The sequence below is a fragment of the Pomacea canaliculata genome, linkage group LG3 (genome assembly GCF_003073045.1).
Source record: "Pomacea canaliculata isolate SZHN2017 linkage group LG3, ASM307304v1, whole genome shotgun sequence".
In the NCBI taxonomy this organism is placed as follows: Eukaryota; Metazoa; Mollusca; class Gastropoda; order Architaenioglossa; family Ampullariidae; genus Pomacea; species Pomacea canaliculata.
The window spans coordinates 34,995,879-35,018,722 of NC_037592.1; the positions used below are offsets into that span (position 1 = coordinate 34,995,879).

Here is a 22,844-nt window from a genome sequence, read left to right on the forward strand (position 1 = left end):
TTAAGAAGTTTTGTTTTTAAGTTTAAACACTTTTAAAGCAGAATTTAAGCGACTTTTGTTTGCTGGGCTAACAGCAGGACTGCTGCAGCCACGAGAGTCCTTGTTGCCATAAAGTCGCATCCCATAGGAGAGGTTATGCAAGTTCTATAACCTGACTTTTACTTCCGGGGTGTTTCGAACTTGCAGACGAACAGTCATGGAAGTGGATCTGTGGGCAATATTGCAGTGTCTATTTGTAGCTGGTATATTGATTCTTGCGCTGGTAAGATAACATCACGCTTATTATGTTTCTGGATATGTCTGCCTGCATCGACTTTGTCTATATTCGCCTCTCGTATGCACTGCATAAAACGTGTGACACGTTGCTAGTGACAGTAACACAATACCCTGCATGAGTGTTGCGTTCTGGCGTGTTGCTGATGAAATACGCGTGATTTTCTTGCCTCAGCGATCTTCAGATCCACTAGAAATTTACTTTTAGACTTCAATATGGATTCAAGTATTTTTTAAAATCGACGTATTTCGTTTTAGTTTCTTACCTGCTCGTTACTAACATTAAATAAATTCTATGACAAACGAAATGCCTTTGTTAAAAACCTCTTTTTTTACACATAGGAAATGAACATAGAGAATTTTTAGGTATTCGGTAATGTACTATTAAGTAGTATGAGTATGTTGCATGTCAGAAAATTGCTCAGTATTACTAATTTTAAATTGTTCAATGACCATATCTTTTTATGAAAGTATGTATTTTCTTATTAGGACTCCAGTGGTATCTCACTGTATGTATATATTTACTTTCACTTAGTGTAGAATTATTGGCAAGTTTAAGTATTGTTACCCATTTATATTGTAGCCAAACTGACAATGTCCCTCGATAAAGGCCAACACCTGCGGCCCCCTCCCTCCCCTTAGCGCCAAATCAGTCCGTTCCTCTTTGGTGTTCCAGGTAAGAGGACGTAAGTTCCCAAGGAGAATTTTCCACTACAATTCTAGCTCTCATTTGTCTGGTGCGTTGTCTACTCTTTACCTTGCATTGTGTTCTTTTTTTCTTCCGTCCACTACAATATGTTTGCTTCTCTTTCAGGCCCTTATAATCCTATATGCAACGACTGACCCTAGTCCTGATCTTCATCGTTGTGAGGATGAACAATTCTTCTTTGATCCCAAAAAAGGGGTTAAGGTAGAATTTCCCAGTATATCTGATCCTCCAAGCCTTGATCTGTCAGTGATCGTTCCTGCTTATAATGAAGAAAAAAGATGTGAGTGGAAATTATATTTTATCAGTTTATTAGTAAGTCTTCCTGAGAAAGGCTACAATTTTTTCTAATTTTGTATTGCATTAGCAAAATATCTCTACTGTTTTAAAACATGCACACACATGGGTTTGAGTGCAAGTATGAGTGCAAATCTTAAGTTTATCATAATGCTATAGCATATACTATATGCTGATCAACAGCTTGTTTACATAAAAGATGAAGGAGATACTGTCAGGTGCAGGTGTGTTCATTTTCTTGGTTTGTTTTTTTTTAAATATTGGAGCCAAGGAACCTAGGATGTGTGTCTTAGGCAGCTATGACTACACTGCATACAGATTAAGGCATTACAAAAATTCTCTTCAGCCTGAGGTGATTAGAAATCAAATGTTGCATAAATCATACTGCTAATAAAAGGCCTGAAATATGCAGTTGGCTGACATCCACCTTCTCCCTAAAGACAAACAAACTGGTGCAGTTTTGTATTTGACTTTGAGATGACAAAGAATAATGAAGATTTAGATATCACAGTGAAGAAGCAGAATTCTTTTTCAATTGTTATTATTTATACCTTTTGGTTCATATAAAATAAAGATGTAATTTTAGTATACTATTTATCTTTCAGTGCCTGTGATGATGGACGAAAGTATGGAGTACCTAGAGGAAAGACAGGTAACACTGCAGATAGTACTGTACAGGTAGTACTGGGAAGTTTGCTACGCATATTGTGTTTGAAAGCTCATACACACAGATCCTAAGATGTTTAAAATGTTTAGCAATAATAATGGGAACTTGCAGCATCACAACCAAGATAGATCGTACTCTCTACTCAGACCAATAATGATAAATGAAAGATAACAGCCAATGGATAGTGAGGTACGTATAGGTAGGCACACTGAAAAATATAAAGATGAGGTACAAGAGTAGAATGAATATTTTATTGTACAAATGTGTATATATATTTTTTAAACACTTCTTACAATTTGATCTTGTTTTTCAGAAAAATAACCGATCCTTCAGCTTTGAAGTTTTAATTGTTGATGATGGAAGCAAGGACAAGACAACACAGGTACAATGCTTTGAAATAATGTGAATTACTTTGGAGTATAATTCTTGGAGTGAGGAAAAATAAAAATAAATGCATAAATTATAGAAAAGAAATCCCATAGTCAAGAAAACAGAGGGCATAATTAGTTAATTAATTACATAACTAGTAGCAAAAGAAGGTCAGTTGATTAAATCTACACATTGTATCACTATTTATGTCAATAGGCAGTGAGTGAAGGTTCCATGTTGACTAGTTGATAGCTAGAACACTCTTAATATTACACTTTTTGCTTACTTTGATTTATAAGCTTTTAATTTATTCATGGTTTTTGTGAAGTTTGTAAATTGAGCAATGGAATTTTCACAAGGCTTTGTTTCTCTGAGCAGCCTTATCAGTAGTTTGTTGATGGAATAAATTTAATTGCCTTCATGCAGATTCAATTTAGTAAAATATAACTTATAAAGAACAAGAAGTGAGACATTTGCGGAAATGATCCTGCTAAACCTTCTGCTAAAGCTGGGTGGTACTTTATCTAAAAGGCTTTTTTTTATAAACAGTGAAATTTTTTCCAGATTGCCTTGAAGTATTCAGAGAAATATGGTGTGGATAAAGTGCGCGTGCTTACTTTGGAACATAACAGAGGAAAAGGAGGAGCGGTCAGACTGGTGAGAGACAGTTTATTTGTCCAGAGATTTTGAGGCTTTTCTGATATTCGGAACTAGTTTTAGCTCTTTACATTTCTCTTGTATATCTTTAGTCAAAAGGCTGTGTTCACTTCTTGGCTGAATAGGAAACCCAAATTGTCAAGAGTTACAATTAAATTAGGATGTCACACATGAGAAAAGAAAGGGGGAAATCGATTGCATTCATGAATGTTTTGTTAAGTTTATTTAAGTAATCTTCAGCATTTAGATTTTAATGTAAAGAAGTACAAAATTTATGGAAAATATACGAAACATTTTAGTAATTCCTTGATCAAAATCCCAAATGCATATGCTGTCAGTTTTTTTTTAACAAAGACCTACAAAACAACTGATCATATGATATATGTGAGAAGAAACATTCACAAGAAGTAGTGCTGCTATGTAAACTTGCCAAAACTAAAAATAATGGTCAGAGTGAGACTTTATCAACCTAGAGAAAAAGAAAAAACATTAAAGGTTTCTGCATTGCACTGTGGGTCTTTAATTTTGCTCTGACAAACCACATGTTCCCAACAGGTGATGATGGTTTATGCCATATTTTGTTTCTGTTCATAGGGTATGCTTTCTGTTCATAGGGTATGCTTAGTGCAAGAGGACGACACCTGCTTTTTGCAGATGCAGATGGTGCTAGCCAGTTCAAGGATCTCGAAAAGCTAGAGACAGAGCTAAAAAATCTAAAGACAGAAGTAAGTTTGATTTCACAAAAAAATCCGATTGATCTCAAACAACTTTGTTATTCTCTTTCTTTAATCTCACGTTGTATCTCATTCTTTTGCTTTGTTTTGTTTTAAAATTTACACAACTATTCTAGTCACTGTGTTCAAGAATATAACTTTTAAATGAAAAAAGCAATGCTGAGCCTTTTAATTTTATTGCTGCAAAAATGTGTTCAGGTATCACAGCAGAAACTCTGTGGCATAAACTATCTTGTGGCACAGAAGTAGGAGAGTTTCTGGCAAAAATTTATTACTGTAAATTGTGTAAAACTGAGTGGTATGACTGTTTTGTTATGGTGCTGTGAAGTGTACTCAAACTATCCACTGGTATTTTGTTTCCAGGATAATGTTGCTGTTGTTTGTGGATCTAGAGCACATCTTGAGAAGGAATCTGTAGCCACAGTAAGCGGTTTTTTTTTTTTGCTCTAAATTTATTGAGATGACTTCTTAACTGTTGAATATTTCGAAGTAAGATATTCAAACGAGAGTTCTTAGGTTTGTAACTAAATATTTTAATATAGTTAGCATTTGTACTGAGGTTGGTAACTGCTTCAATAGCAAGCATTACCTGACAGAATCTTGGGAAGTCCTGTCAGGTGCACACATAAATTAAAGTTTTTATCAGCTTGATAATTTTACTTTCTTATGTTGGTAATCCCAGGAAACTTTGGGCATGTAGACCATACTTTGAGAAAATTATTCAAAGTATTCACAAAGATGTTTATAAGTTCTTCTGAAATTTTTCCAGAGGTCTTTATTTCGAACATTTCTGATGTATGGATTTCACTTCCTTGTGTGGTTTTTGTGTGTGCGTGGAATTCAAGACACACAATGTGGCTTCAAACTACTTACAAGACCAGCAGCTGATCTGCTTTTTAGGAATCTTCATGTCAACAGATGGTGAGATTATGTCTTATTATGTTTTGCGTTACTTGTGATGATTCCCATCATTCTGGGGGATAAATGAAAAATTCTCTTGTTTATCTGTTTATTTCTATATTGCCTGCCCCTACCACTGAAGACAGTCGCACTAGGCATTGACACCCACACATTCGCGAAGATGTACAAATGCATATATATTAACTCGTCACCGAGTACACTATAGCCATTCACACCCTTCCACTCATCCCATGCCCTCATGGGACTTGGATCAAAACAGACCCACACAGAAAAATAAAACTGCAGAGAATTTGTCCTCTCAAGTCCCAAACAGGTGTCACATCCAGAGGGAAGACTATTTGAGCCAAGACCTGAGCCCACCACACCCAGTTCTCTTAGCCACTTCACCACAAACCACCCTGATTTTATTTATCTTCTGTTTAGTGATTCCTACAATTCCCAAGTGACAAGTAGTGTATTTTAATTGACTCCTTCTATGTCCCAAAGTGACTCTGTAGTCAGAATTCATTGTAAGTGATTTAGACCACGAACTTGTATTACCTATCCACTATGCACGTCTGTGCTTCAGACAGTTGCATTTATTGATGTGCTAAAATTTCAGGGCTTTTGACGTGGATCTGCTATATTTGGCACAGCATTTCCAAATACCTATTGGAGAAGTAGCAATCACATGGCATGAAATTGAAGGTAGGTACTTACTGTAGGAATCTTTTAGTCTTATGTTTTATAATTTAATTTTAAGCATGCACAGTGTATCCAGCAATGATAGTACAAGACTGGTTGCATTTGGTGAACAACAAACTTAAGTTATAATAGTGAAGTTGTTTTAAAAAAATGTGTCTTAAACATTATCTTTTACTTGGAGCAAGTGTTTACTGGAACTCAGGTTATAGCCTTTAAGAAACCCACAGGCCAGATATTGAGTTTAAAGCCACCATCCTACCTAGTGTTAAATTACAACTTACTCAAAAATGGTTTTATGGACTGACCACTGTAGTGCAAGATCCCATTTCAAAAATAATCTTCAGTACCTTAACTCAACTGATTTAGGGAAAATCTGAATCAAGAGGAAAAAATAAAAGCAGTTATTTGGATATTCCAGGAACAAAGATGATACCTGTCTGGAGCTGGCTACAGATGGGACGAGATTTGTTTCTCATACGTCTTCGTTACTTATTAGGCATTTGGAAAATTGGACAAAAGTCTTTGTAGTAGTCTTTTTTTCTCTCTTGGTTTTACACATTTTACATCAGCAAATGTCATTTCTTATGATTTTAACATGTTGATTTTTAGGACATGCTGGTTGCTTATACAACTAGCACAAACAGATAAGGCAAATGTCTAAATTTTTCAACACATTAAGAAATAAATAATGTCTCAACAATATCTTCAAGGAAAAAATAAATCAAATTTATGAAAGAAGCATCTGAGGTCTGTGAAATTTTTCAATCTTTCGTGCCTGGACAAGCAGCCATTCTGCTGTGGTAAAGCAAAATGTTGTTTTGAATGTGACAAAATGGGTAGGACCACTTGGAGATGTCTTGCAACGGTGTGGATTTGGCTATTAAACAAATAAATTAATTAAAGAATATCCTGGACCTCTTTATCAACAGGGTGAATCAACTGCATACTGCAGTACAATCACCACTTGTTCAAATGAGTGCATATACGACATGGATGTTTTAATCATTATTTTGTGCTTCTCTTTTTGTATCCTTTATTGTTACAGAATTTCGTTACTTCTACTCAGCAGGAAGCTCATTATTATAAGATCTACAAAAAAGTTATCTGGAATAATCTTTTAAGGGTATCTTCAAAAACTGTACAGTTATTTCTATTTTGGGTTTTGGGTTTTGTGGACTAAAAGAGAATGAATGTTTCAATTTCTGGATCTTCATTTTTTTAACAGTTTGTAAATGAGGCAGAATGTTTAATAATTTGGGGTAGATCATGTGGTAGTACTGCTTATACAATCAGCACAAACTTGTGTGGGTTGTGTGTGGGTGCAGGTATGTTTGTGTGTGTACCTATGTGCATACATGCTCCAGCATGTACGCGTGTTTGCTCTTGCAGAGATAAAACTCTTTTTGCTGTAAATTGCTTTTCTCAAGTAAAGTATTTTTGAATACAAGTCTTTTTTTTCTTATTCTTTAATTAATTCAGAACATTAGATTTTTTCGTTTTGAGTGTGAATGGTTATCACTAAAGTGGCAACCTGTCTTTACCACTTACAAAAATTCTGCAGCTTGGAAAGAGCTGCACATGAGTTGACATTTTCATCATGCCATAAGCTGATATCCTAATTACATGTGCTGATGCCATAGTGATTATATTCAAAGATATTCAGTAATATCAGTTACCATGAGTAACATTTAGGGAAAGCTGTTTAACAAAAGTATCAACATCAGGTGGCATGAACAACAGTGCATAACGCTGATCAGCACCGGCATCTAGAGACCTTCCATATTCAAATACTTAAGTCTCAGAAATTATAACTGAAAGCCAGAAGTTTTTTACCCCAGAATAGCACAGACAACAGCAACACTCACTAAAATGGAGTGAATCTGAAATACGCACTCTGCTCCAGAATCAGGCTATGTGCTCCCTAGCCATCCCCATCTTTATACATATATATCACTTATTTATTTATATATGATATTTGGACAGCAGGCTTGCAAAGAGGTGTTATAAGTGATCTTTTGTATTTCTTACAAGAACCACATAATCAATAATGGAAGTTAAAAAAAAAAAAGCAAAATTTAGAAAATAACCAGATTTGGTAGAATACTCCTCATGATGCACACCTTACAAACATCACCATGCACAGAAGAGTTGAACAACACAGACATCAAGACAATGCATTGATACATTTATGTTGTGAAGATAGCCAATGGAAGAGCTGGGAACATGTTAATTAGGCACATTGTGATGTCGCAGATATAGCCAATCATTAACAAATGTTTGGCACCCCACTAGTTCTTTAAGGCAAAAATCTTTAGTCAGCAACTGCGCATTAACATAAAACATAACTCTTTCTCCATTTTTACTAGCCTAACCAAATGCTTACTCATGGATTCCCAGTCAGATACTGCAGTCATGTTGTACCTGGCAAACCTAAGAACAAGGATGAATGAAGCTGCAGCCTGAACTGCTACAAGCTTATTAGTTTATTCCTTGTTACTCCTTAAGGAGCATAGGGCCACAGCTATAATCTTGTGCATTTCAAATTTTGGGCAACCTCTCATCTAAATCTTAGTTCCGATGATCAAAGGTTTATGCTGGTTTGCTAAAGCTTGTTTGTGTTGACTGATGATCTAGGTTTTCTAGTTTGCCAAAACCTATAAACCTGATGCATTTAAGAGGGTTGTGCATGAATAATATTGCAAATAACTTTTTTCCGGTCTTTTTTTTTCTCTTGGTGGTTAAAGAAAAGGAAGCAAAGCATAAAAGAACAATATTGCTGCCATATGTACTCTGTGGAGACAATTTTAAGCATGGAGCGTTCTGCATGTTTATTACTTTTTTGCATTTCATATTATATTTATCTATATATTAGTCTACAAGTATATAATATTTATTTGAGATATATATTATAAACATACATGTTTACTTTGTTCTAAATTATTTATTTCTACTATTTTTGCATGTGCAAAATACTGCTGAACATTCTAGGACTGTTAACACCATAGTTTGGATAACTCCTTTTCCCAGTTAAGAGCAAAACTGGAATTTATGTTTACTACTGACCCTGGTTCAAGGTTGCCCAAGCGATTTTTTCTCTGAGCAAATTATGGCTTTATCTAATGGAAGAATCAGATGATGATGTTAATGATGAAGACTCTAATTGCTGCTGTTCATGTGAGCGTGATGTCGCAGTAGAAAGTGTGAATGTCAGAGAATCATCAATGTCTTTGCAGCCGGGGGCCTTTTTTGTTAACTGCCCACAGCATGTAAATTTACCAAAATTTTTTTTCCACACCCCACAGTGGTACTGTGACTGAAGGACAGCTCCTGTCATGGTCGCCTCTGTAGAAGGAAAAATAGTTTTACAAATTCAATCATTGTCTGGTTACCTGTATGCAATGTGTCAATCTGCTAAAGTTTGTGGGATTGTTTGCAGTTATAAACATACAAGAATGTTTTCAAGCAATAAGATTTGTCCACCATTGCTACAGAAATAGTAATTTTTTTTTTTTACATGCAAACATTTAACATAACAGGTAATAACAAAGAATTTATATAAAGCTTAAAATAAAAATTTTTAAATAAATGTTCCCAACAAACAATGTAAGTGAAGGTAGTTTATGAAAACTGACATCACTGAGGCCCACCTGCTGCTATTGCATTTATCCAGCTGAATTGGTGACGAGAATCTTTAGCAATCATGTACAGGATGAAAATCTGGTCACGATCCCAATAGACAACCTGAAAAGGTAGTCTGCATACCTAAATTGAGACTAAACTATACAGTCCTATAAATTATAGTCATATGCCCATCCTTCTGTGCACAAAGCTAAAACAAGTAAAATTATGCAAAACAATGTTTTCTTTGTAAACCAGCTTTTGAGATAAAAACATAGCGATTGATTTAAACATCTTTCAAAATGCAACTTTTTGTAAAAATCTTCTTTTAGTGAGTAGGGATAATGGAATGATGCACTTAAACACAAATATATATCTATGCTCAGGATGCTAATTATGATGTTTAATACTCCTGTTGGAGAATTCATGAAGTTTAATTTTCATTCTTCTCACTCTATGGAAATTATCAAATACATGTTGGTGAATGAAGATGTGTCATTGTTGTGTACTAATCTGTAGATAATTAGAACTATACCTGTAAACAATGATCATTTCCTTCTAATGCTCCATCATTAACAGGTGCAACAACCACAATGCTGGTGAGATCTATGCAACATTTCATCTTTTGACGTTTCTGAATACAAAACAAGACAAAATGTTTAAAATTACATAAAATTTTAAATCTCAAGAAACAGCAAGTCTACTATAATTCCAATCACTGCAAATAGAATGTCAAAAAAGGTACACTTACCTTGAAATCTTTTCGTGAATAATACTGCAAAGATTTTTTGTCAAGTACAAACATTCTCTTTTTGTATTTGTTGAGTGCATAGAACCTAGTTCTGTTTTGTGACCGTTTTGTCAACATGCCCACTTTGATATCATGATATGGTGATCTTTGTTCTAATGCCCTTGAGTCTTGGTGGATTTGACTGTAGTCTGCAAAATAAACAGAAAGCCTGAGGAAAACAAAATATTGTAAAAAATGTGAGAGATGTAGACAACACTTTTTTGTTTAAAAACCTCATTCTTGGTATTTTTAGGGTTACTTGAAGTTCACAAACAAGTTATCAGCATTAATATTGTTATATATATATTCTATTTATTCTTCCTTTCGTACATCCAGTTAGGTGAAGGAAAAAAACAAGTGACAGTTTTGATACAAGTACAGATATTGTGGCCTGTATTATTTGTAACCAACCTGCTAATAGGATCTTTTTACAGCTCTGTTACTTAAAAGGGTATAAAGCTGACTGAAAAGTATCAGTGCTTTGCTCACAGCGAATAAAAAAATCTGAGGTGGTTATGCTACATTTACTTAACTTTCTTTTAAACTCTGGTAGTGAAATGTCAAGTGTCGTCATAAGCTGTTGCTCACCTTCTAGGTTCAAAGTGACAGGCTCGCAGCCCAAATTTTTCTGATTAATATTGTCACAGCAGTTGTATTTTCCCATATTTTTTAACCATATGCCAGGATGGTATTTGGATATGAACTGAGCATTGTTTTTCTTGGCTTCTGCAATAAAAATGATAAGATCCCAATTTAAAAGATAGAAAATTGTTTAAGAATTTTAACAACAGAAATGACAAATGTGATCCATAAAGTATATATCACTTATCAGTAATAACGTCTTCTTTGCAGCTAAAATAGTTTCTGAAGGCTTAAAACCCATTCGGTCTCCAAATGCTGTTTACCTCTTCGAATTGCTTCAATCCATGCAAGGCGCTTTTCTGCTGTTCGTGCAATAATATGTAATGTAAGAACATCATCCTCTTCTTCATAAACCACCTGAAAGATATGAGAAATGATGCAAGCTATGAAAAGACGGCTAACTGTTCGAAGGTTTTTACACCACTAAGATCACAAATACTGCTCAACACATTTATGGATGTTTGCACAGGCATTTAATAGACAAAGAATGAAACAAAACTTGGGACAACAAGTTATGAGTGTGAGCACAGAAGTTTGCAAAAGTTGGTAACTGGTTTAAAAGTGCTTGTTAAAGAAAGTAAAAAACCAATTTTTAAAAGGGATTAATACTTGTTAATTCAGTGTTTAAACCCAATCAAACCTAAAAGCCGTATTATCACAAAATTTCAATATTATTAATTTTTTTCACACCTGAAAACAATTTTTCCTCTTCTCTAGGAGACCATCCCGAACTTGCTCTACTGCTAAAATGTGGTTCAAATCTATGGAGCATTTCTCTTTGCCATGTTTCTGCAATATTTTTGAAAGCAAGTTGTGTGTTTTGACATTTCTAGAAATAAAACGACCTCGTGTTTTACTTATTCTAAAATAAGCACCTGGAAGATAAAGTGCAGTACACAATGGTTCTCTTGTAATATTTGTGTTAAATAAATCTACGGGTTACATGCCTTTCATTCTTATAAGAGCTGACAGCTCATAGACATCACTGCTGAAGTTTATGCAGATTCTGAGCAGATGTAGACTGTAATTAATATATTTCTGTTCAACATTCATGTACATGTTTTACTTTTTTTTCTGTCTTCACCCAAGTTATTTTGGCAAATAGCAAATTTTTTACTTTAAATTCTCTTTCTTCGAGACATACCAGATGACACAATCACTGGAGATAAAGCATATTATAATTGTTCTTCAACCATTTAACATTGCCTCCCTTCTGATGATGCTGCTGCTTCCAAATGTAGCTGCTGCAAGTCAGGAAGAGCATCTCCAAGTGACAAAAGATAAGTGAGTCCATGAGTTGTACATGCATGAAGAGGTCAGCGTGGGACTGGTCCAGTTGAAACACATGGAAAGAGAGGGGACAAAAGTGGGGCAAACGAGGGACAGAGGTCACTGTATGGGAATGCTAACTAACAGTACCAAAGAGTCAGGGGTAAGGGTGCTTAAGATTAAACTCGGGGTATACTAAAAAGCAAAGTAACTCACCAACACAAAAGTGCACTAGCTGGGGGACAACTGCCTACATGCATGGGGATGGGGGTACCAGCGCAAGAAACCTCACCTGAGTATAATTGGTTGATTGGTTGGGATAGCGCTTTCCCCTAGATATGATCATGCACTATGAGGGAGAGGAAGAGAAGAGGAAAAAAGAGAAATTCCCTGATAACGAGCCCTGTGAACAGGTATATCAGTAACAGTGTCACAGGGCCTTTCATTGCTGCGGTGACAAGGATCTTAGCTACTGAGCCACCAGGCGCCCTGACTGACTGCTGCACTGCCCTTCTTTCACCTATATAACTGCCCAAAGACTGATACTTACTAGCTTACAAGTCAGGGAGACAGCTTTCGGTGGTTAAAGAGCAATTGTAACCCTTCATCTTCAATTCTCATGTCATCTGGTAAAGCCAAAGAAGAAAGATCCACACAAACCTTTAATGTGCCAGAAAAGTATCTGAGGGTGTGAGTATCTAAGACAAATACACGCTCCTTGTAGTGAGTAGCGCCAAAGAAAAAGTTTCTTCTCCGGGTACGCTTTGTCATTATGTCTACCATTACCTCCCCCGGTTCACTGGACATCAAGTGCAATGGTCTCGTGGCCTCTATGTGCAAAATCAAGCGAGAAATAAACATTGACCAAAAGAAAAAAAAGCCAACAAAAACTTGAAAATATGTAATTCTAGTTAAAAACATGCCCAAAGTTTCCATAACTGGATAAATTATTAACAAAAAAGCAAATTTTTACCTCATATAGTAAACAATATTTTGTCTGCATCTTTGCTAATTCTTGACAGACAATTTTGAAATTCAGCATGTGTAATAAATAATAGGCAATACGTTTGCCAAGTTTAAATATATTCTTTCTTTTCTTAGGAAAATTATTTGTGATTTGTGACTAACAAAATACATTACTTTGGACTGCAATAAATATACAAGAAGCAGGAATCTGTTTAAATTCAGTTTAGATTTGCTGATTGCTTCCATCTTGGCTCAACAAGAACCCTTCCCACCTTTCCCCTGGTTTAACCATTCTTTACTGTTGGATGGTTGGAGCTCAGCTTTTATTGGTGTGAGGTTGTATTGTACAGTAAGGTATAAACCTATTTTCTGCATGCTAAAATTGTTTGTTTTTTTTAGATAGTTTTAATGAAGAGAGGGAGGTAAGTGATTAGCCCACAGCAAGCAAGTAAACTATCACAGATATTTGTTATGTATCTTAGCATTTAAGAATAAATTTTACAGACACATGCAAAATCTAGTTGTGCAGTTTGCATTAGACGTCAATCTTTTGCTTTCTAACATCATTACTGCTGCAAAAGGGATATTTTAAGAAAAAGGGTAGAAAAGTTATGCCATAAAAATAATCACATAATCCGTGAAAGTCATTACTAAATCACATGAGACATAGAATTTCTTTTCTGACCTTGGTGTGACAATTAACTAAATATCAAGGTTTCTCCAACTATGTTTCCCAAATTTATTATAACTGTTATAATCTTATGTACATAGAAATGTTGCCATATATAGCCCTTATAAAAGTCCTTATTTCATGATTGTGCACAGCATTATGTAACCTTTCAGGACTCACAAGTGATGATTCATTAACATTTCAGAGCTTACAAGCAATAATCCATTATGTAGTGACCCATATCATTAAATCATCCATCATTTAAGAATGAGAATTTACTAAGAACAAATATTGACTATAGTCACTGGATAAATTAATACAGAATGACATTGTTAATTTCACCTGTAGTCCAACTGGACACTGGGACACACCCTTCATCTCCACGGCTTAAAGCACCACAACACCTGAATCCATCTTGTCTGTTCCATATCGAAGAGTGGTGGAACCTTGTGAACTGTGCTCCACTCTTCAGTGCTTCTGAAATGATGATGACAATGAAGAGTTCTTGTAAAGCATCAATAGTAAATAACATGTTGCACTGTCTACATTCAGCTGTATACCAAACATTTTTCTCCATCACAACACATGTATTAATAAGACATCTGGTCAGCAGAACAAGTATGTTTTTAAGATCTCACTTGAACTGCTTAAGGGTTGGGGTGAGCATGTTTGCTCAATCATTTGTTGAAATATAATACTTCATCTCTCTACGTACTTCATCTGACAAATTTATCTCTGTATCTTCCAGAGCTCTGGTCACAACATTTGATTTGCAGCAAATAAATCTGTAAAAGTCTCTTTGAAATTTCTTCACTGGTCATGCCTCTATTGTCTATGTGTGAATACACATTTAAAATCTTCAAGCATGTCCTTTTGTTTATGGACAGAACACACTATTAGACAAACCCGATATTTTCGGCCACTTGACCAACATTAAAGAGTTTGATATTAAAGTAATACCCTAAAAAACATATTTTAAAATCTGTATGCACAAGGAACATTTACACGTAAACATCCATAATCTAACAGCACAATCTGACCTTACATACTGTGAACTTCATACCTGCTTTGACAGCCTGAATCCAATCATCTCGCTGAGCCTGGGTTGTGGTAAATGCATAGAGAATCAGAGGCACACCTTCATTCTCATAAGCCACCTGCAACATGGTGCACTAAAGGGTAAATCTGTAAAACGCCTACCCCGCTGCTTCTGTTATCATTATTATCTCCGTTTAGTCCCTTAAGTTTTCTCATCCCATTTTGTGTAAATTGATTGACACAGTGTTACAGTGTGCTCAAAATTATATGGGTTGTGCAAAAATGAATTTTTAAAAAAAATTTCATTTGTTGGTTTATCTGTTCTCTCAGTGGTATTATCATAAGTTTATACAAGCATGTTGACATTAACTTAAAGTTAAAATAGTCTAATCTTGAAAAACAATAAAAAATAATTACATGAAGTTAAATGTAGACCTATTGTTATAAATCTAATTTAGGCAGCATTTATATCTTATCTGTGTAATATGGGCAAGTCACCTGACTCACCTGAAACACATTCATTGAGTTGTCCTTATCGTTTGCTGCTTCCACACACTGAACATTGCATAAATATATTCGACCTTTCTCTGGTCCTCGCTGCTGTTAAAACCACAAAACATTTTTATAAAATGAATTCTATATTGCCATAAATAGGCGGTATAAATGATCAAATGATCCAAATATATTTCTGTATGATGCCTCATACAAACATATATATATAGCTAAAAGATCATTTTCGGTTTTTTTCTTTGATATACATCAAAAAGGATCAAAGGTGCAAAAATGTTTTTTCTAAATCTTTATAAACCCTCAAAGCCCTAAACAAAAAGAAGTTTCAAGAAAAATCCCAGCAATGCAAGATTTGGCCAATTTTGGGCCAATCAAACTTTTCCACTTTCTGAGCTGTTCATTGAACTTTAATTTTCTATGGCTGTAAAAGGAAATGAAAAGCTTTAAACTAATACCTGAAGATTCCCTTCATAGTATGTAAGACATTCTTTATCCAGTACAAAAACTCGTTCTTGGTAGCCTTCAAACGTGACAAAGCTTTTCCCTTGTGATTTCTTAATCAAAACATCGACTTTGAGCTCCTCATGATCGGGGTGGATTTTTCCTACCATCTCTTGAATCTATTCTGAAAAAAGCACAAATCATGATCTGGGCACATTATTATTTCCTCTCGCTATAAATGTACTATATAAGCATTGTAAGTCAATTAGACTGTTTTATAGATGTAGCATATGAGATGTGCTCATAACAAAAAGAAACCACACACACACTTCATCATAGAGTATAGCAGTCTGTGCACACATACATACCTATGGTCGCTAATGTAAACAAGTTCTCCAAAGGGCGTTAATGCCACTTCCGGTTACGGCTGGCTGTGACGTGGTCGCTAGCTTAATCCACCCGAGGAGACGATAGTTGGTGTTTAGGCCGGATTAGCAGGGGACCAGCTGCGCCCGAGCAACGCAGCCAGACCCAGAGGTTTGACCAGAGGACAAGGAATATGTGTCTCTGGTTTCACCTTGGTTTAACCCACAGATTGTCTATCTTGCCGCTACAAAACAAACACAATTTTTAAAAATTTGTACATTATGTATTTAGAGGAGATGTGTAAATTAACTCCGATTGATGAAGTTGTACTTTAAGAATAATTAGGATGGCTGTGACTGACCCCTTCCGTTTTTGTCTGTGGATAATTTTCACCATCATTATTATCGATAAAACAACTTGCACACCCAACAATCAAGGTAAGTGTGATCACGGTGGCACTTAAATCAATAATGATCTGTGGCTTTGTGAAAGTCTCATTGCTTTATTGTTTATAAAGTAACTTTTTCTACTTTCACTTTCTTCTATTAGTATTATGATCAATACGTGAAGCTATTGACATTTATCATTGCCTTCTGTTAATGCTAAGAATTTTAGGGATTAAACGGTCATTATTAATGGGCTTAGACATTTAATATGTATATACATCGAGCAGTTTTAGGAAAGAAAATGTGAATATGCTTTTTCCTCTTTGTTTTAAACTTTAAAGTGACAATAATCAATGTAGATTTTTACTTGGCGTGTTTTAAAATAACATTGGAAATGTAATAAGTTAATTCTTTTTAGGGCATGAAAACAGTGTAGATGTGGAAAAATCAAAACAAAGTGGCATTCAGCGCATTCTCAAACAGAATGTCAGCCCTCAGGAAGGTTGGTTAAAAATTACCCCTATGACTCTCACTGTATGTGTGTCTTACAGATAGGCGTCTGCCTACAGTCTGCTCTCTCACTCTGTAATCTTCACTTTAGTTTTAAGATTTATTGCAGTGATGGTAAGATGTGGAATGTTCAGCAACTAGGCTACCTTCACCCCAAAATGTGTGTGTGTTTAAAAAATCATTAATTTTCAGTACCTAAGGCAGTGATGTTTAGATACATTTTGCATAAATTTATGCATATGTTAGTTTTTTTTCTAAATAGTAAAATGGTTTTAAGCACTTTGTACAATGCATAAATGTGTTTTTGAATGGGTGTTTAGTTTCTGAAAATGGCTTAAGCTTTACATCCTGGTGTATTGAGACTTTTACATCCATATCTGATGGTGACCATTATTTGTATTCTTCTCTCTAAATATATTGTAAGTGATTATATTTTAAAATTATCAATCTCTTTTTCGATTTAGAAAAGGAAGTAAATGCAAGCCACCGAAGTTTTCCAGTTCTTTTCCAGCACAATCTATAAAGGAAGCACAGGAAAACCTTCAGCAGATTTACCTAGAGAAAATCAAACCTCTGGCTGATATATACCACTTTTCAGACCTAAACTGGGGTGCTTTTTCAGGTCAGCTTAAATTTTTGCTTACTGTCCTGAGTTTCGCACTATTAGGATAAAATTCACTGTACCTGCTTATTTTTTAAAGGAGCTGTTTATATTGCAGTAGATTGATGAAAGTCCTGTAGGTTAATTGACTTAATAAAAAAAGGAACAGATCTATGAAAAACTTTTTCTTTGATTCAAAAGAATTTAATAATAATAATAATAATACAGTGTGTTTATATATCATCCCGTCCCCTGCACCAAAGCTGCTTTCTTTACATACTTACAGACACACAAAGGTGCACAAGTGCAGAGTAGGCATCAAGTGAACCTTCAAACATGTATCCACACACAAACAGGAATGCACACACTTGTACACATTTGTATATATTTATATCAACTCAAAGAGGGTCGAAAAAACCAGAGCTAACCACCAACGGTCAGCTCTGTAAATGGGTGTCGCATCCACAGCGATGTGTGTCAGAGCCAAGATGCATGATACATGGACATGTGATACCATATTCTTACTGTCATGGAGACAGGCATTTTAGCCTTTGCACCACCAACTGTCCCTTGTTTATTTAAGGTCACAGGCTCAGTCAGGTTTTTCATTAAAATCCTCGCCCCTTCTTCACCTAGCTGCAATGGATTCATGATTTATCGGGAGAGGTAAGGAAAGAAGGGACTTGGGCTTAGCATTCCATATGTCCTGCCCTTAAAGTTAGTGATTCTGTTTACAATTTACTGCCTATATAGTCACTAAGATGTGGGACCTTTGCCTTGAGTTACACAAAAAAGCAAAAGTTTGTTATACATTATTCAGAGAAAAATCCTTTTGAAAGCATTTAAGAGCAATTTGTTTTGTTCAGAGGGTGACATTTTTGCCAAGCCTATGATTGTCTTCCTTGGTCCATGGAGCACTGGAAAGTCAACCATGATAAACTACTTTCTGGGCATTGAAGGCAGCCCTGAAAAGCTGAACACTGGTAAGAACGTCGGATTTTTTTATTTTTTTTTAAAGCTAATACTTTTTCTTTTCACTTTTCATTGAAGTTACTTTATTGCTTATAGTTCTTCAGTTTGATGACATGGAATCAGCTTTTACTTCATTAAGATGTTCTTTATTTTAATTTTTTTTTTGGTCCTCACAAACCTGAGAACTGTGACAGGAAATAGCATGTGTGAAGTAACATGCTACATCATGCTATATTTTCTAACAGTATCTGTTTGGTTAATATCGAGGCTTGAATTCTTCCTGCTTTAAGCATTGGGAAGAGTTTACCTGCAGATTTTTTTAAAGTGCTGATTAAATCCATTTAAGGTGCAGAGCCAACTACCAGTGATTTTTCAGTTTAACACATGGGCCTGAGTACCGTGTCATTCAAGGTATTCAGCTAGTTGCTGACAAGAACAGAAACTATGGTGGCCTTCAAAAATTTGGTCTGGTAAGAACAATAAAACATTTTTATAACAGAAAATAAAGGAAAAAAATACCCTAGCAATGGATTTTCATATTCATACATATCTGTTTCTCAGAAAAGGTGATTTCAAACTCATATAAATCAGGGCTTCTGTTATTGTCCATCTAATATATTTCACAGCGAACATGGGATTGGCCTTATAAGTTTTATAAAAGGCCATTTACAGTAAACAAGAAGATGTATTTTGTGTAGCCTTTTGTGTAACTTATTTTTGTCAAGTGAGTCCAATGATGTAACATGGCATATTAATAGATGAACCTTACTGGGAAACAAATCTTTTACATTTGGATGAGTTTATCACTAGCACACTTTTTTGAACATACGTACTTAAAAATTTGCATTTCATTTGAAATTCAGAAATTCCTGGAACGGTTTCAAGGTACAGAGATTCCATCAAAACTTCTTGAGAAAGTTACATTAGTGGACACCCCAGGTATTATTGAGAACAAGAAGCAGCAAGAACGGGGCTATCCATTCAATGAGGTGTGCCAGTGGTTTATTGAGAGGGCTCAGCTGGTCTTCCTTGTCTTTGACCCATCTAAACTGGATATGGGCTCGGAGCTAGAGGTAATCAAATTTTCACAGAATGTATCCTTTATCTTCTGTGTTTATTTTTTTATGGGTGTTAAGTTTTTTTTTATGTACAGAGATATATACACACACAAGCAGAGGTACTAGCTTTTCTAGCAGTTGGATTAATGTTAGAAGACGAGGCTGAGTTGGTAGTTGTTTCTAGTGCAAACACTTTCAAAGTGGCTATAGCTTTTTTCTTTTCAAAGGTTTTCATCTTCTGAAAAAATGTTCAAATGTTGACAAAAAGAAAATGAGATGAATTGAGCATGGGATTTTACAGTTACTGTTGGGAAGAAAGGTCCGTAGCTAGCATTTTTTTAAATTAAAACAAAACAGAAGCCAGAGTCTGCACAACATTTAGAAAAGTTTTGAACATTCGTTTTTATTTTATAATCTGGAATACTTTTATGCCATTATGTTAGACAAAATATTTCTAGCCTTGAGACCAAAGCATGTCCTGTAATTTAGTGCTTGGTATTTCTTTACTTGGCTGTTTGTTGACAAGTGTATAAAAAGTAAGATATGTGATGTTGCCTTTTCTTAATATTTTTTTTTGGAAAAAAAAGCCTGATTGCTCAGGTATTCTGGGACATTGGTCTGAAATAGGTGTAGATATAAAAGTTCTTCTAACTTTTGAATGTTTTGAAGGCCATGTCATGCATATTTAAAAGGGAATTCAGAAAAAGACAAAAATTCTTTTATTATTTCTTTTAAAATTATTTTTAGTTTGAAGTTATCCTGGGAGTTGCCAAAAAGGAAAAAAAAACTTATTTCAGTCTGGTTCTTGTATCTATGCTTTTGCGGATGCTATATGCCTTTTGATTGCATCTGATACATGAAAAATCAAATGTTCCCTAATTGTTTTTTCTTTGATATGACTTTTCAAGAAGATATGACTATAGGAGATAAAGGGTTAAACTAGCTCTTTAACCATCTAAAGTTGCCTCCCTGATACTGAGCTGGGAAGAGTCTGGTGTGTAGAGTGTTTCACTGGTTGAGTAACAGCCCTCTGATAGCAATACAAACAAAGGAAAAGTCAATACAGCAGTTTTTATGTTTACAGTGCTGTTCACTGGCTCTAAGGTTAGAGCCTCGATCTGTCTCTGGCGCCGTTGGCCTTAGTCATTGCAGCAAGGGTCTCTGAGCTTCATGCACTGTCAGCCGACTCTGATTTCCTGCAGTTCCAAGATGACGATTTTCTGTGGCAGAGGACGTATCTGGTCTCCTTAGCGATGTGCCATAGCAACCCCTTGTGGTCCGATTCTTGCCAGTCTCTGGACGACACGATCCAGGTCGCCTGCAGGGATCCGATCCCTATCCTCCGCATTTACCTGCCGCGCTCACGGCTAATTAGACGGAACCGAGCTCAGCTCTTCCTGCCTCTCATGGCCGATTGTGAATCGAAGTCATCTCAAACTCTGTCGCCCTGGATCAAAGCGGTGATGAAAGATGCTTATGTCAGTCGTTCTCCACAAGCATGCCGGTTACTCCATGCGCGCGCCCACGACATGGGGCGATTGTGACTAGTCGCGCATTCCGTCGGTTATGTTTAAGAAACTTTCCTGCGCACACTGCTTCTCTGGCGCACCTGGAACCGATCTCGACAGTGCAACATGCCACTGTTTGACTAACACGGGTGGATTGTTTTTACTTTCCTCCTCCTGATCTTTATTTTCTTATGGTCATGTCATCTGGTACAGTCAAAGAAGAAATACAATTTTGAGAGTAAATTCTCTTTCTTCGAGACTTACCAGATGACATGGTGTCGAAGGACCTATTGACCTCCCCGCTATTTGGGTTTAAAAAAAACTGTTAAATTGGTTTTGCCTTTATAGATGTCAGAGCACGAACTTAATTGTATTACATTCATGGTCAGAAGGCTGTTGCTCACCTGACCGGTGGAGCACCCTGCAAGCCAGGCTCGTGCTAGTTCACTGTTTGTCAGGGAGACAACTTGATGAGCTAGCTAACCCTTTATGGTTATATCATTTGATTAGTTTCCAAAGAAATGTAATTTACTATCAGAATTTTATTTCTCCGTCTTTAGTGCTTCATGTTATCGTTTTCTTTCCCTTTTTTTGTCAGACTCTGTTCAACCAGCTGAAGGGACATGAAGGAAAACTTCGCCTGATTCTCAACAAAGCAGACACAGTGTCTCCACAAGAGCTGATGCGCGTGTATGGTGCGCTCTTCTGGGCCTTAGCACCGCTTGTAAATGAGGTGGAACCACCTCGTGTGTATGTAGTATCACTATGGTCATCTCCCTTTAGACCAGGAACAATGCACTCTTTGTTTCATGACGAAGAACAAGGGCTTCTGAAAGATTTGGAGCGAACTATTAACTTCCACCTGGAGAATAAGATCGCTGCAGCTAGACGGCATGCATTCCTTGTTCGCTTACATGCCTATGCAGTTGACACATACCGCCAAGTTTTCAAGTCTAAGAAGTCTTTGATTGGTGACAATGATAAATTATGGGCAGAGATTTTGCAAGCACCCGCAAAGCATTCTGTCTTTAGTAAACTGCAGCAACAGTCTGGTGTTAGTGAGCATGATTTACCAACACCTAGTACCTATGCGCATTTCTTCTCTGTCAATCCCCTAGAGGACTTTTCTGCCCTGTTTTCTCGTTGGACCTTTTGGGAGGATAATATGGATCTTCTTAATAGTGCAATTAATGTAGACTTGCCAAATCTTTTACATAAGCTCAAAACGGCAAACACAGCGCAGGGGTATTGTAAAAAAGACTCAGGGCAGTGTTGACATGTTTGTTCTCTAGAGAATGCTAGTTATAGTAGTTCAAAGTAAATATTTTGCTCTTACCAGAGTACATTTTTGACAAGTTTTATCTGTACTAGTCTTGAGAGAGAAGATGTATGTTAATTGCTTTCTTATCTTAGAAGTGACTTATTTGTCCGTTTAATTTATACTCTGTGCAGATTACAGTTTTGCCTCATTATTTGCTCACCTAAATTTTTATTTTACACGTATTTCGTTTTAAATTTGCAATATTTATTCATTGAGCTAAAGGATTTTGCATGTCATACTAGTCTATGTGTGGAAGTGCTAATAGTTCTTACATTTCTGTTGAGATTTATATTTTAAAGGCTTGTTAAGGTTAGACTATGATTGATTGTCAGTCTCCGTGTGAAAGGTTTCCTTCAATCAGATTGTTATGATGTAGGTGTTACTGATGTGGATCCTATACACACTGAAACTGTTTACTTACTTGATTTGCAGGTAGATAGTAAATATGTAAAAGCCACAAAAGGTACATGCATAAACCCTTCGGTGCAATAAAAAAGATAGTACTACTTGTTCTTTTTCATATTATTTTCTGCAATTTGCAAAATACTGGGTAACAAAAATTTAACCAAATTGCAGACTATATTTTAAATTTATTTATTATGCAGTACTATTGTACGTTGTAGCATCAATTACTTCGTCTCCTGATTAGTACCAATCAAGCGTATCTACTATTGGAATTATAGCCTAATTATATATGTTTCCAAGTCTGTCGTAGCGTATTTGTCTTTTTGGTGTGGTTGATATGGTCGAGTTTCTGTAGAACTAGGGCTATATTGTCCTGGTCGATTTAGTTCTTAAGTTGTCAGTCCCCTTCTCACAAAAAAGCAGCACACACCCAACGGAGCCACAAATGTGCAGGAAGAGAACACA

At 35.8% G+C, this 22,844-nt stretch overlaps 3 protein-coding genes across 6 annotated transcripts in view; 2 read left to right on the forward strand and 1 right to left on the reverse strand.

Annotated features, from left to right (window-relative positions):
- Positions 1 to 112: 112 nt before the first annotated feature.
- Positions 113 to 6,752, forward strand: LOC112558852 (dolichyl-phosphate beta-glucosyltransferase-like). The gene is made up of 10 exons (XM_025229566.1): positions 113 to 262; positions 1,088 to 1,262; positions 1,882 to 1,928; positions 2,257 to 2,325; positions 2,877 to 2,969; positions 3,584 to 3,694; positions 4,067 to 4,126; positions 4,473 to 4,624; positions 5,226 to 5,311; positions 5,727 to 6,752. The coding sequence occupies exons 1-10, from the start codon at positions 197 to 199 to the stop codon at positions 5,834 to 5,836; spliced, it is 969 nt and encodes a 322-aa protein (XP_025085351.1). The 5' UTR covers positions 113 to 196; the 3' UTR covers positions 5,837 to 6,752.
- A 6-nt stretch (positions 6,753 to 6,758) lies between these two features.
- LOC112558847 (gastrin/cholecystokinin type B receptor-like) overlaps positions 6,759 to 22,844 on the reverse strand; it is a 42,204-nt gene continuing 26,118 nt past the window's right edge. Inside the window, exons 1-13 of one of the 4 annotated variants that reach the window (XM_025229556.1) lie at positions 15,621 to 15,721; positions 15,267 to 15,436; positions 14,809 to 14,901; positions 14,327 to 14,420; positions 13,606 to 13,740; positions 12,288 to 12,457; positions 11,049 to 11,147; positions 10,622 to 10,715; positions 10,305 to 10,442; positions 9,678 to 9,865; positions 9,462 to 9,560; positions 8,956 to 9,049; positions 6,759 to 8,650 (exon numbers count right to left, since the gene is read on the reverse strand). In XM_025229556.1, the coding sequence (XP_025085341.1) occupies positions 8,421 to 8,650; positions 8,956 to 9,049; positions 9,462 to 9,560; positions 9,678 to 9,865; positions 10,305 to 10,442; positions 10,622 to 10,715; positions 11,049 to 11,147; positions 12,288 to 12,457; positions 13,606 to 13,740; positions 14,327 to 14,420; positions 14,809 to 14,901; positions 15,267 to 15,422 (1,590 nt within the window). In that variant the 5' untranslated portion in view covers positions 15,423 to 15,436; positions 15,621 to 15,721 and the 3' untranslated portion in view covers positions 6,759 to 8,420. Of the gene's footprint in view, positions 8,651 to 8,955; positions 9,050 to 9,461; positions 9,561 to 9,677; positions 9,866 to 10,304; positions 10,443 to 10,621; positions 10,716 to 11,048; positions 11,148 to 12,287; positions 12,458 to 13,605; positions 13,741 to 14,326; positions 14,421 to 14,808; positions 14,902 to 15,266; positions 15,437 to 15,577; positions 15,722 to 22,844 lie in introns of those variants that run through there. The other 3 variants (XM_025229555.1, XM_025229558.1, XM_025229557.1) reach the window with 3 other exon arrangements.
- Positions 15,916 to 22,681, forward strand: LOC112558849 (sarcalumenin-like). The gene is given in 8 exon segments (XM_025229561.1): positions 15,916 to 16,055; positions 16,423 to 16,506; positions 17,026 to 17,136; positions 17,982 to 18,098; positions 18,434 to 18,463; positions 18,466 to 18,557; positions 18,951 to 19,160; positions 21,252 to 22,681. Coding segments are annotated over 8 exon segments (1,413 nt in total). The 5' UTR covers positions 15,916 to 15,964; the 3' UTR covers positions 21,930 to 22,681.